At 35.3% G+C, this 19587-nt stretch overlaps 1 protein-coding gene across 5 annotated transcripts in view; it reads right to left on the bottom strand.

Moving 5' to 3' along the window:
* The window catches only part of LOC134530772 (baculoviral IAP repeat-containing protein 6), a 328951-nt gene that overhangs the window by 134018 nt on the left and 175346 nt on the right, over positions 1 to 19587 (bottom strand). For all 5 annotated transcript variants that reach the window (XM_063365948.1, XM_063365949.1, XM_063365946.1 and 2 more), the window contains exons 29-32: positions 17117 to 17574; positions 14502 to 14702; positions 13308 to 13523; positions 3038 to 3302 (exon numbers count right to left, since the gene is read on the bottom strand). In XM_063365948.1, the coding sequence (XP_063222018.1) occupies positions 3038 to 3302; positions 13308 to 13523; positions 14502 to 14702; positions 17117 to 17574 (1140 nt within the window). The remainder of the gene's footprint in view (positions 1 to 3037; positions 3303 to 13307; positions 13524 to 14501; positions 14703 to 17116; positions 17575 to 19587) is intronic.

Genomic DNA, 19587 nt, shown 5'->3' with positions numbered 1-19587 from the left:
TAACAACGATAGTAGGACTAAAAACATTGTGAAAAACGTAACTTTTATAGTCGGCAGTGAACATTTTAAATTGCAAAATAAACATATTTTATAACATGAAAAGTTGCTTTTATTTCTAAACATATAATAATTTAAGCCTAGGCGTGTAAAAGTCCGAGTAATTATAGCAGGAGGATCTAAAATGTACTTGGGAAAAACGTAAACTCACGAATGTATAAACGTTCTGTTACTATATTTATGTCACAACTTAGCCGAAATGCTGGTACGAGACATAAACCTCACTAGATAAAATGAGCAGAGTCTTGGTAACTGTTTTAAACGTATTTTATTATTTCGGAAGTATTGTACAGTTGACGCATATTTTTTAAAGTAACCATTTATATCTGGGGATCGTAAATAATTAATTATTGGTATCAAGAAATAAAGGTGAACGTAAACTTGAACACGTCACGACAGCGAGAAAACTGATGCGTATACCAATAAACTGGTATTAGAACTGGACAAAACTGGTACACGGGAGGTGGAGCTTATATTTTTTTCCGCTAAGCTCGCATCTATTGGCTGACTGCTGATGGAACGTCACGAGTCTGGGTGGAGCATTGAGTGAGTTATACTGCGCATGCGCAGCTCAGACAACAGAGAGAGCCAGCCGGCGGGTACGTCGCGCCATAACAGCTGATTGAGTGCGATGACATTTCTCCGCGCACGGCGCGCTATTGACGGTAAATGTCCAATTTGCGGCCCTTTTATTTAAAATTTTTTTACTGTGATGCAATGCGTATGTGTAATGTAGCCCGCATTTGTTATGAACGCTGCAGGATGCGACTGTATTTTAATTAACTTTAACGTATTTCTTACTTTTCCCTTTATTTACACTTTCCCGCTTTTTACACTTTTTTACTTTGTCCCCATGAAAAGTGTATATACAGTGTGCTGCTGGTGTCACTTTAAGGAAATACCTAACTGATTCACTTAAAGTTCTTGCAATAGTACATACATTGTGCATTTGGTAACTTTAGAGTGTGTTCCCACATTGTAGGATTTCCTGGATTATCCGTTTTTTACTCATGGTCCATTGGAAAACGGATAATCAGGGTTTCACTGTACACACACACACACACACACACACACACACGCGCGCGTGTGTGTGTGTGCGTGTGTGTGTGTGTGTGTGTGTGTGTGTGTGTGTGTGTGTGTGTGTGTGTGTGTAGTTATAAAATAAAAGAAACAATTTTCATTGCACAATATTAAAATTAATTGAATTTTTAATAAATATTTGGTGTATGTTTAATTAAAGTGTTTGTTATATACATCATTTTTCAAGGGGAGCCTTTGATGCCTTACATTTAACTAGTGATCCAATAGGAAGAAGAAGAGAAAAAATTTTTAAAAATGTGGTAGCGGTAGCTTCTGAGATGCAAGTGGGAGCGCTCAAAACCCATCCGGCTAGGCTGGTGCATGCCAGCAGCAGTGGTGACATCGTTTGACTTACCTTTCCGTCCCCTGATTGACATTCAAGGCAAAAGTACATCTCACCCAGAGACACAAAACATATTGTAAGTTAATTCCCAGCAAAATTAATATTTTTTAAGCCCCTACGACAGCCATATTTACAGTTAATAACTACTGTTTAAGTTATTATGGCATCAGACATAAAATTTTAATAAAAATAGGACTACCTACAATTTGTTTATTAGTCACACAGCAGTATTTCTGCTCAAAAAATCACACAATAGAAATTTCTTGGATGGAAATATTTAGCAGGACCAAAATACTTATTTTAGTGCAAATGAACTAAACTATCCTCTACCTCTGCATTCCAACATTTTAGGGGCTGACACATAGTAACTGCAACTGTGTGCAGCGTGAGAAAAGAAAGAAAAGAAACTGAGTAGTGACTTGCTCCTCAGCTAATCGTCGGCACCCATGATTATAAAACTTGATTTTAGCATAAAATGTGTGACAATCATGCGATAAAACACTGCAACTAGTTTTCCTGCTTAATGTTACATGATACCTAGAATGTAAATTTAAATTTTAAGAAACATCATATTAGTAATCATTAAATTTAATACATTTTTAACCCTTTTAAAATATTTTAAGAAAGTCATTAAAAATCAAAGTAAAATTCATATACTACAGCCATTGCCTGCATTAGATACTATTGATTCACAAATTGATTCTATGCTAAGACTAATTTTTTGCGTTATTGCAATGTTTTTCAGCATTTTTGTACTATAAAATTTTTCAATTCAGTATATTCTAAATTACAGCCATGATAGATTAGCAATTCTGGCAGATAATCTAACATCAATATAGCTTGATTCGGAATACGAAATGAAAATGTATATACAGACAATGATATTTTAAAAAAAACATAGTAATAAGCTGCTCTAAAGAAATATCAATATGGATTACTGTAAAAAGTCTCTGATATCAGGATGCATTCCTGATTCAGTCTTCTTTCAAAAGTCATTACAGAAATGTATCCATGAAACATGAAATATAACCAGCTAGAAAATTATGAAAATGAAAATAACTATAACAATAAGCTATGAGTGAACTAAAAACAAAGGCAATTCAGCAATGGGACCTGGCACTCGAGAACTTCAAAATTAGGAATTTATAAATACAGTCAAACCTCTCTGAAACGACCCCTTTTGGTTCCCAGTAATAGGGTCGTAACAGATGTTTTCCGAAATTTTCAGTTGATTTAAACTCCCCCCCCCCCCCCCCCCAAAACCAAACCGCTACTCGCTAAGAAACCAGCCGTACAATGGCAGGATGCTGTCACTCACAATGCTAGATGGCTTTGCTTTAAACCCACTTCAACCTTCATGACAAGTCCGTCGCCCTACAGGCCACCTCTAAAGAAAATATGTCAAAAGACAGTTTATTTTTACTGGTTAGTTTACATGTACGTTTTCTGCTTGCCATAGTTAAATAGACTAGAACCCCGATGTATTTAGGTGCGTGACTAACAGTAACAGAGTGGTATTCAAGCGATTCTGGCTGGCCATGCCTGCCCCTCTCTCACCCACGGACTCGATGACCGCCAGTGCCAGGCTGCAGTCCACGTTGGAGAAGCTGAGGTTGAGCAGCATCTCCACCAGCTTGCACTGGGCATCCAGCGGGCCCTGGCGACCGGCTAGCGCCCCCGACGGCTGCACCAGGCGGTGCACCAGCTCGAGCAGGAGCTGCTTGAGCACGTTGCCCAGCTCGCTGGAGGACGTGATCACGTCGCAGCGCACCTGCAGTCGCATCACCAGCTCGTGCAAGGCCTGGCAGACCGTGGGTCCCGCCTGCAACCGCCAAAACACCCCCGCGTCAGGCTACCTGCTTACAACAGCCTTCGTCCCAATATTGTAATGTCTTTCCAGTACAGTAGGTTGCCAATCATTCAAGAAACAATCCACTCCTAACACACAAACAGTACAAAACACTTGCCCGCTGCGGTTTAGTAGCCACCCCGACAGGCGGCAGACACTGCTTAGTGGCGCAGTTCACGTTTATTTTACACGCACTGCCGAGATATTTTAATTAATAATTTCAACATTATGAGTTCCATTAAAACACCAAAAAGGGTAATTATATCGCACAAATGACAACCTCAACAGTTAACATTGGTATACGACAAACTCACGAGGTATGCTACGTCAAATATTCGTAAGCAAACGAACATTCGTTATTTTGAAGTGTTAGTATTCGAGATCTAATTGAATATTAAGTTTATTATTTGTATTCAATTGAAAACTATGAATATTCACACAGGCCTATTATTAGCACCAAAATGTAACTACAAACATGAAATCGCTTCAGCAATTTGACAAAATTTAACTCAAAAAACCATTAAAAAATTATCTTCTTTAATATGGTAAATTAATTAAATGTAATTTGTTGGCCTGAATTTTTGTTTCAAAATGTATTAACTATATGGATTGGAAAATAAGTAATATTATGTAGTTTGATCCTGTTTCTCTCAGTTACACATTTGCCGATGTATTTTAATTTTTTCTGAAAATTTATGTTCTAGACATGCTTATTACAAATGTTATTGTTTAAGTGCATCATGTGTCAGTCAAGATGTGACTACTTTGGTAAAATAAATATTAAGAATTATTTAAGTTTCATATTTGTTTAATACACCAGTCTCATGAACAAATACAAAGTAAAAAAAACTAACACAAAATATCCTGTTTTAAAAATTAGATTGACCTAAAAATCAATCCAAGAAAATTGTCATTATCAATAAGATTGTGCTTGTGTACTACTCTACTGTTTTACTAAAGCAGACAGTAAACTAATAAATTTTTTCAAGCTTTAAAACTAAGTGTCAGTCTGTACTTAAAACTCAACTGCATTTTGAGTAATTGTGCATGCCTAGTTATAATCATTATGGGTTGAGCTTTTCATAAATAATATCTGATACAGATGTCATTTTAAAATTAAAAATAAACGGCAGGAACGTAAATTGTGAAAAAAAAAAAAATTACACCAAAAGACTTTTAATGCACCATTTAGCATCAAAATGCAAGTTAATACACCATAAATCACCGAAATTCTATTAAACCATGAAACTGAACAACATTTTAGCAAAACTTTACTTAAAACTCAAAACTAACAATGTTAATGTATTAAATACAATGAATATAATTTTGTCAGCATGAAGTTAGTGCCAAAAAAATTGTGGCGAATTGTGTTTCGCCACAACTTTTTTTTGTTTGGTGGGATTGGTAGTGAGGTTATAGCTGTGATGTTGGATAATAGCACTTTAGCACGGCGGAGTTGGACATACAGTTCAGCGGACAGTCATGTGAGAGCAACAGCTCCCAGCGCCTGTCATATCGACAGTAGTTTAGTGGTGAGCCAAAAGGTGCGCTCAGCCTTGAGCACGCGGTCTGGCAACCGCACAGGTGGTTTGGCAACAGGTGAGTCGGTTTTTAATGGAGTAGCAGTCACGAGGCGACAAAAGAGAATGTGAGCAATAGAACAGAGCTCAGCTGTGAGTGACCGAGTTATGCACGTCAAGGTCATGCACGGTTCAAATGATGTCCCCGCTGTTGGCGTATGGTTTCTACGAGTGGCATGAACACTCAAGTGAATCATGACCCTGGCTATGTGTCATCGTGGCCTTAGCAGCTGTGGCCTGTAGAAAGGCCATTTATGGTTCCTCTGGCAAGTACAGGAAAATGCATGCTGCATTGTTTCAATCTGAGGGAAATATGAGGTGTTCATGGGCATGGCACCAGGATCTAGGTGTGCCATTTGACATGACGATTTGGATGTAATGTCATTGCGCAACTGGAGTGGTACGAGTCCCACTGAGAATGGTGTCTTTGGTAACTGCCTGTCTGCGCGTTTGATGACTGATTAGGTAATGAAAGACAAAGATTGGTGGCAAGTTATTTATTTATTTATTTTATTTAATTAACCGTTGGTGATTTACAAGTGCTGAGCTACAGATAAGTGTCTTGGCATAAATAAATAATTTTATAATTTTTAAGGTTTTATTTTTAATGATGTTAAGCTAGAAAATATTGACATTATTGATGAAAAACTTGCGATAAACTTTAAATTTAGATGTTGTAAATTCATCAAGGTTTTGCAGATCGGATTATACTTGTAATTTTTTTTATCGTTAAATATGCTTTGGGTAATTCATGTTTGGATATTTTGGTAATTAATACATAATTGAAATTTCCTGTAAATATATTTTACAGTTGTGATAGTGATTTTACAGTTTGGCTTCCAAGGAGTGGTAAATTTAGCAGATTGCTAGACCAGTTGAAGGGGTTCAAGGTCATTAGCACAAGACAGACCTGTGTACCAACGCCAAAGATAATATGTATACATAGAGACCTGATATTGGCGGTGTTATTTTTGGCCAAAAGCGGTATTATTTTTGCCAAAAAGCGGTGTTATTTTTTTATCTGTATAATTAAATTAAATAGTTTTAACTGTATAGGCTTAATATTTGTTACGTAATTAATTTTCTTTGGCATAGCTTATAATTATCCTAATTTAAACACACTCTTTACATTTACTTAAACCAAAAATAAATAACAATGAAAACATTAAATTTCCAGTTGTACATAAAAATTGCTCACCACTGACTGTGAAACTTCCATACAGAAATTTTTTAGTCACTTGGTTGCTTAATGCATTGTTCAGTACATAATATAAGAAATTAAAGAACTGTTCATCATATGTAGAACCACAAAAACATTTCATTTCACTATTGAACACTATGTGTTAATAATTTCCTTGTAAAAATTTTACACACACATTAGCTTAACATAACTGTTGCATAAAATTATTTAAAAAATATATATATATATATATATATATTAATCATCAAAGGAGAGCATTGTAAACACTTCAATATTCTCTTCTTTTAAGTTCTGCCGTCTATCTGAAACAACAATATTGTAGTGACTCAACAACCTCTCACTCTCAACATTATTTGTAGGCATCCATATTGATTTAAGCACAGCTGAAGCAAACTGTTGACAGTCAGTTGTCAGTGCAGTGAGAATTTTCACTACATCAACAACTTCACCAGCTCTGCACAGTGACTCTGCTGCATCTTTTAGAGACTGGTACCCTTTAAAAAGGTCAACACTGTCTATCATCTTCAGGTCAGCAATGGATTTTAGTTGTGTAACTATGTTTTCAGTTTTGTTAAGCAGAATGTTCTTAGGGTTGAAAAGCTGGTTCAATGACCTGTAAACATGTGCACAAGGATCACTGTTCATGAGTGTCTGCAGTTTGTTCATGCACAGTGTTGTGGCTTTTTGGCAGTTGTGCTTCACATGTGCAATGTCAGTGGTGTTCAAATTTTTGAGGACACTACTGTTTTCGAACGTATTGGAAAATATACCCTTTGCTGCACAGTCCAAACCTTTTTGTATATTTTCCAGATCCCCATACAGAGTATGTGATGTAGGGTACTTAGACCCTTCAAGTTTCGTTAGCAGATCCATTATTTCAAAAGCATGCTGCTGTACAAAAATACACTGTGCTAAAATTACGGATACTTCTTTGTCTGAAAGCATGATCAGATACTTAATTCCTGCATTGTTAGTTTCCTGAAAGTCACTATTTCTGAAAAAGTTAATGATTTCCAAAAAATATTCAGCCAGGTAGAACACTGCACGAAACCATGAATTCCAACGAGTATTGACTGGCATTGGAAACAATTTATCTGGTTTCACAGTTTCTTCTCGCAAATATTGGTGTTTCCTCTTGCGAGTGTTTAAAAAGGCAGACTTTACCTTCACTACGACATTGTTTACCTCAACAAGTTCACATGACAACACATTTCCTATTAGGGCAACTTTGTGGGCCCAGCACTGAATATGGAGTACGTGATCTCCATACAGAACTTGCAAGCTGTTGACACACTTTGTCATGTAGCGAGCTGAGTCTGTAACCAAACCTCTGATGTTCTTGTATGAAATTGCATACTTATTTACACATTCTGAAATAACTTGTGCACATGTGGTCGCATCCGCTTTTGCAAGAAAATTAACTGAAGCTACTACTACCTGAGGTTCGCCTACTGGTTCTTGGAACACTAGAAAGAGTACCACAAAAACACATCTTCCCTGACTATCTGTAGTCTCATCCGAATAGATAAAAATTAGTTTATCTTTAACAATTTCCATCACGTTTTCAAAGTGGTATTCAGCAAGTTTAAGAACATACTTTTCCCTCAGTGTTTTGACACAAGGCATGTCTCCAGAACCTGCCACAAATTCATTTAACCATGCCCTTATGTTAGGATCATCCAATTTTTGAAGAGGTATGTTAGCTTTAGCGAAGGCCTCTGTTGTCCTCAGTGCCAAATGTTCGACGTCTGCTTTTTTACGTTTAGCACTACCAAAGCAATCTGCAACAGAGCTCTGAATTTTTTTATCAGCACACCCATCATCAAATTTTTTTCTTTTAGTTATGTGTTTATCGCTCTTAGTGTGCTTTATCACGGTGTCTTTTCTCTCAAATGCGACTTTACAATTACAAAATTTGCACATTAACGTCGCCGTATCGGGTGCATATAGCCCGTCGCTTTTGAAATCGTCGGCACGTTGCCGCGCACTTGCAGCATTTTTCTGCATATTGTTACACAAACTCAAGTTATTTTATTTTAATGTTCCAATGCAGCAATAAAATATGATACATTAAACGAAAGAAGTGGCAATGTATGGTTGTACGGTGTTTATCTTATACTTCAGCTGGAATCGCGTTACAAACACATAGCATTGATCCTTACGGCAGACGTGCGCATGACTGCCAGTGCCGGTTGTTTGTGAAATAAAAGCTGATTCTTCCCAGCATGCAATCTTTTGTGGCGTCACAAATCGTTTATTCCATAACTGCGTTGTGTGAGAACAAGATTTTAATTCGTTTATTTCGTAATTCTATTTCATGGCAAAATTAAATCACAAAGTCATTATTGTACAATAGTTTTATTAATATAATCGGTAAAAAAAAATTCATGTACGGACCTGGATCAGGAAATACGGTCCAAATGACATTTTCTTACGGACATTTCTTGCTGAAGGGTTGGCCAAGCTGGTTCCGCTTGCTCACAACTTGCCGCCTCCTTCCAGCCATTACATCAACAGTATCGCTCATGTATGACGTGGAGTTGTGGTTGCGTACATTATGTTTATTTTGTGTTGTGGTCACATCTTAGCAGCAATATATTTCGTTCTTCCATACATACATGTAAAGTATGTGATTTTCGAAACGTAAACAGTGGCAGGCTACCGCTAAGGTTGGTTAGTTTTAGTTCTGACAATGGCGATGCCGGCGAACTCAAGATGAAACCAAGTTTGTTACCGTACATTTCTTAAAATTTCGCGTGTATACAGAAAACTAGACGAAATCGTATTATTTCGCGAAAATTAATGAAATTCGCGTTATTTTTCGCGTTATCGCGATCGCGAAAATTTCAGGTCTCTATGTATACATATATGAAAATTTTATTGACAAAATATTTGGTATTAATTATACTTTATACAAAGTTTATACCATTTTATGATGAGATAAATATGGGAGGCTTACCCAGTATAAAAGATTGGTTTGTATTTATGGTTGTTGTGTTTAGTTTTATTAATTTTAGTTCTGTATTATTGTGTATACATGTAGATAGGAAGACGCAGCCCTGTTTCTTTCCGCTTCCGAAGCCATTACTGTTTTGTTGCCCTAATAATATCTTGTTTAACTGAGATAATGGAAGGAAGTTTAAGGTTTTCTAGTTTTATTAAAATTTCTTTGAATAAATGGTCAAAATAACATATTTTTTTTAATTGCAGTCATTTTTCCTACAGGATTAATGCATTAATTTCCTGCTTTATGTGAAAGAATTTTCTGAAATTTTCGTTGCAACAGCCCTGCATTTAATAGCAAACCATCAGACAAGTTTACACGGAAAAATAAAAGTTCAAACTTAAAAGTGTGAAGTTAATGTTATACCTTACTGCACGAACATGTGGTCACAGTGGTTGTTTGCCATTATAAACAACTTACCTTTTATTTGTGCCACGTGCCACGTAAAATTACAGCCATGAACCAAAACTTTGGTGATGTGAACGCGAAAATTCAGATCGTATTATGCATGAATATAAAATGTAAATGTGGTTTTTACCTAAATAAACAGAAGATTACTATGTCCTTATTAAATTAAGTTTTAAAGGCACGTACCAAATTCCTGTAAACATGGTGTCTTTGTGCATGTTCAATGATGCTCGTTTTACATTATAAATAATTTGGAAAGGCAGTTGGCAACACTGAATTTCCAAAAATTGCAATGGAAATGATGTTAACTTGTTCTAATCTTATATATAAACAGTCATTTTGAAATAAGTTTATGTTTGTTTAATAGAATTAATTCTGATAAAAATTTGAAATTAATTGAATAATAACATGTGATCATATAAAAAGTCTAAAAATGTATTGTCTAGTAAAATCTCATCATAAAAAGTGGACATTTTAAAAATGCTTCAACATTTTTATATCTTACTAAAGAAGCAGAAAATTTCTTGTTCAACTTCAAACAATTGTGAAGAACTTCAAGATTTGTTTTTTCTAGTGGTGCACCGATGCGGATACCGATGAATCGTAATCGGCGATTATGGGTACTTTCCGATTAATCGTAATCGGCGATTATCTTAACAATTACTTTGCCGATTATCTACGTCCCGGCGTAATTAAGTAGGTTTTTAGCGCGTAATATTTTGTTATACATTTTAGGACGAAATACGGTAATATTTGTATATATTACAAAATTCATCTAACTCCGTCATATCATGATTACAGATATTTCGTTAAGTTTAATAAATCTCATTGCCTCGAATAAAAAATAAATTTTTCCTACACGTTTATTTACATTTCGTCTTTTGTTCTGTCTTTTGTTTAGTGGCCTTGTACATTACCTATAGCCAGAGACGTAAAATAGATGGCACGCAATCAAAATACCACAAGCAGTTGCAGTGGATTCTATGACAATCGATATTTCAAGTCATAGTAGCGGTTCAAAATCGTGGTCCCGATACCTTCTAGAGTTTATCACTGCGTTTTACAAACTCGTTATGGGCGTCTTTGGTAACATTGTCCGTTGTTGTGTTATTTGTATGTGATGTGAAAAGTGAAAAAGTATTTATAATTTTATATATTCAGTAAACATAAATAAAATCACATGTGCTAGAATTGGTTTTGAGTAATTTTTATATAATTATAGTGAGATGGCGAGTAGGGAGAAAAAAAGTGAAGTGTGGAAACATTTTTCTATAAACTCAAGTGAACAAAATAAAGCAACATGTTTACATTGCTAAACGGTAATTTCTCAATGCAGCCTTATGTGATAGTCGATGATAATGCTAGTTTTCCGCAACAAAAACTTACCCATTGTAAATTACAATGTATTAAACTGTAGTTCAAGTTGTGTACAACAACAAATATAAATAGAAGTCAATTTAATTTACACTTTGCAATGACTTAATAGTGTATTTTATATATTTTTATACTGTTATTATAACTGTATTCTCAATTTTACCTAAATACACATGGGAATAAAAAGTTTTGTGTGCATTATTACACTTAAAAAAATTTGTTCATTATAATCGGTATCTGAATCGGTATCTGCCGATTTATTGCTCTCATAATCGGTAATCGAATCGGTAATCGGTAAAGTCATATCGGTGCACCACTAGTTTTTTCACCATGTGGGAATGAAATTCAAGTTAATATATAAACACTTAAAGCATCTGACATTTTATTTAGTATGGTGTATCTATATTTACTTAATGGTTCCATGATAGTGAGACTACAAATAAATTTTTTTTAACACTTCCCTCATTAAGCAGTTTCCCAGTTTTAACATATTTTTGCCTGGTCCCATCAACTTTGTAAAAACAAGGTTCTTCAGTATAATGCATACCTGCCAACTTGTTAGGAGTGCAAGCAGTAAGATTTCCAAAGTAACAAATCTATAGTGTAAATCAGGCGCGATGTTTAAAATAAGAGATCCGGAAAACACGTGTTTATTTTGCATTGATAACACCACGTCTCTACCCAAAATACGAAAGTTAAATAAAAAGTTACTGTAATTTATTAAAACTTCATTATCATGGAGACCTTGAAAGTCACGCAGCCTTTCCTTTCTTTTGGAGCTTTTTTCCAAAAAGTAATAAATGTCTACAAGTATTTCTTCCACCCTCACTGGCAAACTTGCAGAAGCCTTTTCTGCAGCCAAATTAATTAATTAAGTGGCACAGACAACCTATGACTACTAAATTTGGCTGCTTTTCTTTTAATACAGAAATAACACCATTTTTAACTCCAACCATAACTGCTGCATTATCACAGCCAAAACCTTTACAATTATGAATTGGCACATTATACTTTCAAGTTCTGATAGCAATAACTGCCCAATATTTTTACCAGTAGAAGCACCTCCCCATGAAGGTATGGCCAAAACACAACTAGTTACTAACATGCAGTCAGGGTTGTAATAAGTTACCACGAGAGGATATAACTTAGGTATTACTTGTGTCATTGCTTCCATCAGTAGCTAGTGTATATGGGCCACTTTGCAAGCACTTTACTACTGAAGTAGTAGTATGGGAAGCCATTTCTTTTACTATTGCTGCAGTTTTAGTGCGCCCACGGCTGTACATTATTGCGATATCAGACCATGGGAACATTTTTCGAAACAAATGCCCGGTGTGGTCGGCGACGCTGAATGGAAGGTTATATTCCACTAAAAAGCTTGTGAAATAACATTCCGCCCTAATCACATCACTGTCACTGTTACGGTTCTCAGAAAAGAAACTACTGAATTTTTTGTTTTCTTCGCGTTATTTGCATGTTTCAAGCTCTTGACGTGATAGGAAATATCGTGCTTGCCACCATGCGAAAAATTAATGTCGCAACGACAAACACTACAAAATGCAAAATTAGAGCCTTTATCACTCTTAGTAATGAAAGGAAATAATTCTGAGTAAAATGACCGAAACACCTGTCCATATTGTTTTTTTACTACTCGTAGCCATTATGAAATCATATCTTACGTTTCGTACAAGCGCTAACTTATAAAATATTTACCGCACTCGAACATAAACGGTTAAGTCGTTATCACTCGTCTCCAGCCAACCTGCTGTGTACCAACAAAACTCACAAAAATTGGTTTCATGACTCTTCCGCACTAAAGATTAGCAAGATCAGTTGCCATCCAGCCTGCTGTGTGCCAACGAAACTTACAAAAATTACTTTCTTTTCGGAACAATTTTTCTCTGACTCCATTATTCTCATATTATCGCGGATGCCATGTTGTTAAACAATAACAAATGCTGCTGAAACGGTACATTTATATGGGCACTAAAATATTATACTGCATTTTTGAACAGACAAAAATCGTAAGATGTTCCGAATTTCCGTACAATCGTAATATGAATTATTTTCCGTACAAATTACGGGAAAATCGTACAAGTTGGCAGATATGATAATGTTATGAATTATTTTATTGTAAATGTGCAATAAATATTAGTCAAAATGGCACAAATTTGGTGAAAATAGTATAAAGAAATATCTGACTATATTATTGATTGAAAAACCACAATCTTTATGAATAAAACCAATTTATAAACATATTAACAATAACATCAAAAACTCTTGTTTTTAAAATGAAATTGTCTTAAAATGAAACCATTAAATCTTGTCCTTACTGAGGTAATGATACAACGTTACATCTGTAAAGATGACCGCACATGGCAGAAGCAAACTTTTTTAAAATTTTAACTTACGCAACCATTAGCTAGCTGTGCTCCTGTGTTAACACCTGAGCCAGACAGGAAACGGAGCAACATTGGCAAGAACTGGCGGTCGAGAACAATAGCCCGAGCCAGCATCCTTTCAGACTCCTCCATTCTCTCCACATCCTCTGGAGACCAGCGCCCCTCTGCATCAGGGCACGCATCACTGCAGATGGGACTCACAGTATTGGCCACCATCGTGAGCGCCTGTTAAAACAAGTTTCCCAACACACAAACATTTCTTCATACAACCTCCAATCCTGACAATTGTAAATATAAACAAAAGGTTTAGTTTATAATGAACCCAAAAAAAGTAATAAAAATCGTATTTTTCAAACCACTAGCTAAAATTATAGGACTTTCACTTAGGCTTGCCACTTCAGCCACCAGTCAAACATTCCTCTTTGTTTTTTCTACAACAGCACATAACTGTAAAAGCTCTCCACATCTTGAACACTACAATCAATCACAATCACGACGTTCAACCACGCCAGAGTACAAAAAAAACTGCTTCCTGATAGTTAATGGAGTTCACCATAATGCATAATGGCAGTGCACACAAAAAAAAAATACACATTACCATTAACTGTAGAAAGAACTAAAAACATTAAACAGCACATCCCTACAAAACAGCATTGATAAAATATTAGGTGGGGGATGAGCAAAGTACTAGTCCAGTCAACCTCGGAATGAGAGATAATAAGCTGAATTTTCGTATCTACCTTTATTTTGGTGTTCTAAAAGTTGTCTCAAAAGTTTCATAAAATCTCATGTCTGCATCGTAAGTTATTCAAGGTAAAGGTAAAAAATATATATATATAATAATAATAATAATAATAATATTTTTAAAAAATAAACGTTTTTCGCAATTATCTCTGTTTCTATTACTCCAATGATGTTAACATCTATTATAAACATTGTAGAGCATAAAATATGCGAAAAATTTTATTTGAAACATTTTTTCACACGCTCAACCATTTTTGCGCTCAGCCATACGTACTGTAATACAAGGTCAACCGTGAATATCTGTGAATACTACCTTGAATTGTAATTATTTGTATTATTTATCAGTCAATACATTAATACAATGATGTAGAATATTTTTTTAGTTAACTTCAGACCCCAAACAGCAGCACATACAAAACCATATTATTTATAAATACAGCAATATAATACAAGCCTTACCTGGAAGGCTAGACACCATGCCCGTAGTGAAATACCAGAATTCCATGCAAAGGCACCAATCAACCCAGACACGGCCGGTTGGCTTAGATCTATCATCGGTCCACTCATCGAGTCAAACGATGTTACTGATCCTTCCCCTATAGACTCTATGTTTAGTGTCAGCCACATCTGTAGCACCAACTCCAAGTTTGTCCAGATTGTCTGTAAAAAAAAAGGCACACACCTGTTAGTGCAAGCTGCAAAGCGAACTTAGACGTCACACTCCCCTGAAAAGATTTTTTCCTATTGTTTATTTGCAGAGAAATATTCATGACAGTAAGCTCAGTTTAAAGGATAAAATCAACTTTTGAAACCTTAATTTTATTCCAATTAGTAGGGATGGGACGAATCCACATTTTGGTCGAATCCGAATCCTTGTTCGAATCCTCAGTGTTTGTCATCGAATCTCGAATCCCAGTCCTACACTAAACTTCACCACATGTTATTAAAAAAAATCACACATTTATTTTAATACATTACATAGGCCTATGTATTAAAAAAATCACATATGTATTTATAAAATTATAAAATAAGTGCATAGTGTATACACCTGATATAAAATAGAGACAAATAACCTCAAAAACCACACACGTAAGTTTGCATCTGTCTAATTCACTGTTAAATTTATCCTTCCTATGTTTTCAATAAAATATGTTTGTATAACAGACACCATTTAAAAAAAGTTATGTTTTTTTCTGCAAAATGTTATATTATTGAAGGTTGGAAATGATCGAGTAGTTATGCTAATTGACAAAATGCAGCGTAGTTTATCTTATGTTTGTGCTATTTCCGTTACCTTTATAATATAGTTTAGGTATACAATTTTCTAGAGCTGGACGAACCTCAGTTCTCTGGTATCGAACCATAGCCGAACCGAACCTCATACAGAAATAATTGTTTTGAATTAAAATGAACCGAAACCAGCATTTTGGTCTTTAACAGAATGGTGAGAAATAAAGGTTCTCCAGCCATATGTAAAATTAAAACATTATATAGCTTACTTAGCTTTATTAAAACATTGCAAATACATTTTATAAGTTAAGTTTATGCAATAAATAATGAAGGAAAGAAAACAATTTAGAGAAAATCATTTTGCATTTAATTATACACACACACACTTTTAATTCATGAAGAAGTTTCATCTAAATTAAAAAAAAAACTATCTTCCTTTTTCAGTGTACACTAACCTTCATTTAAAAAAATATAATATTATAAAGATGACGAACATTCAGCATAAGGCCACATAACATATTTTTTGTGGTTAACATAACCTAACATTTTTAATAAGTAAAACTTTTTAATAGGACATTAAAAAAAAGTCGAATGTGTTAAGTTACCTATCTACGTTACAAAACCCGCTGACTGCAGTTGCTGTTTTCTTGGAAGAATGCTGCTCGTCAGAAGAAACTTTAGACATGTTTTGGGGTGGTTCTGGGTCATCTGGGTCGTCATTATCTTTTCTTCAATTGGAAAACTTAAACGACGTAAGCCTGCTCATCGCAAATCACCTCAAGAACAATAATATTGTAAACGTAACGTAAGAAGTGTGGTTATAGAAATTTGCGTCGGAAAAAAGAAAACACGAGAAATAATGATGGTTGCCGCGACTACGCTAGTCACCTTAGTACCCTACTGTAAAATTTACTGGACCAGTACTTTTAATACAGAAGATTAAATTAATATTTTCAGTACCTGCTAGTTATAACCAAAAAGGCCAAAGAAAATAAATACATCCCAGTAATTTAAAATACGTAATTTACGTAATCATTTCCTACCGCATTTGTCTTGTATTAACTTGATCACGTTAGTTTTGCCAAAATACGAGAGTTCTCGTACATGCGCTTTAGTTTAACGTATGGGGTACGCAATCTTTGGTGATTTTACAACACTTCTCGTACACGCACTATAGTTAAAGGTATAATATACAATACCTTTGGCATTTGTACGATAGTTTATATTACGTAGTACGAAAAATGCATACAAAAATCTCTAAAGTAAATAAAAAACAAAGCGCGCCTATATGAAAAAAATTCTATGCGAGTTATGCGACAATTAATAATTTTTTTTGTCTGCACTTGAAACTGTTGAGGCGACGATTATGCGATAAAAGTAGGATTATTACATGTAATGGAATTTTGTTGTGCTGTTTTGTGAATGGTCTCAAATGGGGGTTAGAAAATTAGAAAAACGTAATTTTTTTTAAACGAACGTTCGGTTTTTCGAATATATTTTATGAGGTTTCGAACCGAACCGAACCGAACGTAAGGGTTCGGTTCGGTTCTAAATTTTCGAACTTCGCCCAGTACTACAATTTTCAATTACTACCTAAAACTCTTAAAAACCCACCTCGAATCCTACCTCGAATCCCACCTCGGATCCTACGAATCCTCGAATCCATAGGATTCGGTATATTCGACGAATCCAAGATTCGAAAATCCCATCCCTACCAATTAGATATTTTCAAATTACTCCAAAAAATTTATCTACTTTCTAATGAAACATGCCTATTATTACTTTTAATAGGGACTTTTTAAAAGCAGTTACAAATTAAGGTATGTGAATGTGTTAAGACTTACCTGCTCATGAAGTTCAGAGAAAACTTGATCGAAGCAGCGAGTGAGCATGGGAAGTGTTTCCATCTTAGTAAGAGGTCCAGCCTCTTGCCAGGCAGCATCATTGCTCTGTTCCGAGGACGAAGCCGCAGACTGGATGGCAGCCTCCGGCGGAGAGGGAATCCCTGCATTGACGCTGCACGGAAGATTGTGGGCCCCGAGTGCAGTCAACTTGCGCAGAATAACTTCCACTCCCAGCTCCAAGCCATACTCAAGTCGTGCATCCAACGCTGTTGAGATGTGTGAGGTGGCGACCACCCCTGAACGGCCACTGCTGTTCTTCCGGAGCAGACTTCTCCCATGCTCCAGAATGTCATCCAAAAACTCTTCCAACTCACTGTCGTCAGACTCCAGCACCGATGGCAGCTGTAAGTTGCCTCCATTTCCATTTACAGATGACTTGTTAACACTTGATGATGGGCCTACAAATTCAAAATACTAATTATATCTTTCAATACTAGAAGACACATTTTAAACTTATGAAAATTACAAACAACTACTGCTGTGTGGTTCTTGTTTTTATTGATCGGTTCGGTTTTACATCAAGAGCTTCGGTAATCATTTGTGTTCGGTAATTTTATATTGTGTATATCTTGACATTTGTTGTTGTTTGAGCTTGGACATAGCTAAGTATATTTGAGCTATTTTTCTTGCTTGTGTGTGCTGTGTTGCGGAAGAATTTCTCATAGCAAGCTGTGCTCCAGACACCGAAGAAAACAAAAGACAGTCTACTCAAGATGGCCGCCTATGCACATGTCGGTGCTAGGCGCTGCTTCATTTTTATCGAACAATTTGTTGGAAGTTTTCGTTCCCGTTGTCACGGAACAATTTGATTCTTATAAAGTAAAAAAAATTTTTTTTTAATGCTAAACTAACTATGAATTAGGTTAACGGGGTCATTATTTAGTTATTATAAAAAGTTAAGACACAAAAAAAGAGGCATACACTCCTGTATTAGCCTAAAATTTTAATATTTTTACGAGTATTACTTGGGAATAGAAAGGCCACGCGTTGCTGGCATCAAAATTCTGATAGTAAAGATAGATTCTAATTTTCTGACTCAGCATTATTTGCACTCATATTTTCCTTGAAATTCAAATCTAATTTATTCTTAACAGTCTACAAATTTAATTTCCTTTGTTTTATAATGCAATATCAGGGTGGCCACTTACTACCAAAACAAAATTCCAGGCTTCCCACAGAATTTTTAAGGAGTTTGTTTCTAAATATTTTCATGAAAGTTTACTATTTTTTTTTGTGGCATCAGAGCTAATAAAATCAAACCAACTAATTAATATGAAACATAAACCAATAATATTTTAAAACAATAAAAAAAAGGACTTTAAAATAGAAATTACTTCAGAAATACTATGTAACTTTAGTGATAAAAGTGTTTACCCTTAACATAATTTAGTAGATTTTGTATGTTGTTTAAACTACGCGAGCAAAAACCCAAACGTACAATTGAAAAGACTACATTAATAATACCGTGTTTTCTCGCATAATCGTTAAACATTTTAATCTAAAATCAAGTTCGAAAAGTAGGGGTGCAACGATTATGCGAGAAAAAATTCTTTTTTTGTTAGGTAAAGTTATTCATGAAAACAAAACCCATTCATGGAAAGTACGTTTATTTAAAAAGTGAAGTTTAAAAGAGCACGCCAAACAATTTAAATTAATAATTCATACAACAACAACCTTTCTTCAACTTTAAATAGAAAAACAAAATCTGTGACACAAACGCAAGCCACTTGAATATGTGACATGAACGAACGCGTAATTGTCGTAGTACAAGTTTGCCACGAAAGAATGCGGGCCGTCAAATGTAGTTAACTCGGCACTCAAAAGAGAGCGCGCGTTGCATGCACTGGGCGAGATATCGATATTCGACTACGTGCACGTGCTCTATACGGGAAACAACATAACCAAACATGAATGATGCCAACTAGCACTGGCTACATGTTTATAAACAGTACACCGCAGCGACACAGACAATCAGATAAAGGAAATAACGTTTAAAAACGTCTTTATAAGAAAATTATACGTCAGACAACTTCGTATTTCCGTAATTAAATAAGTGGTAATGTCCGAATAAATATTAGATTTCTACTTTAATCTACATCGTTTTATACGGAAAAGATACCTACACAAAACGCTCGGCATCTAATAGCGGGACCAAAATCATCATGCGACGTTTACACGATCAGGTTTTTTTATCCCAATTTTAAAGGCCTAAAATTTGCGTGCGACGATTATGTGAGTGTGACAATTATGCAATAAAAGAGGGTACATGAAATAAAAGGGCACAATTAAATTACCTTAACAGCTTCCCGGGATAAAAAAAGTTTATACTTGTCAATAATAATTACTAACATAACAAAATTCTCATCACTGTTAGCAGCCTGTAACTTTAAATACTTCTGTGACACTCTTTC

The sequence above is a fragment of the Bacillus rossius genome, chromosome 3, assembly GCF_032445375.1.
Source record: "Bacillus rossius redtenbacheri isolate Brsri chromosome 3, Brsri_v3, whole genome shotgun sequence".
In the NCBI taxonomy this organism is placed as follows: domain Eukaryota; kingdom Metazoa; phylum Arthropoda; class Insecta; order Phasmatodea; family Bacillidae; genus Bacillus; species Bacillus rossius.
Note: the sequence above shows the minus strand (reverse complement) of the source record. Positions and strands in the feature narration are given on the sequence as shown.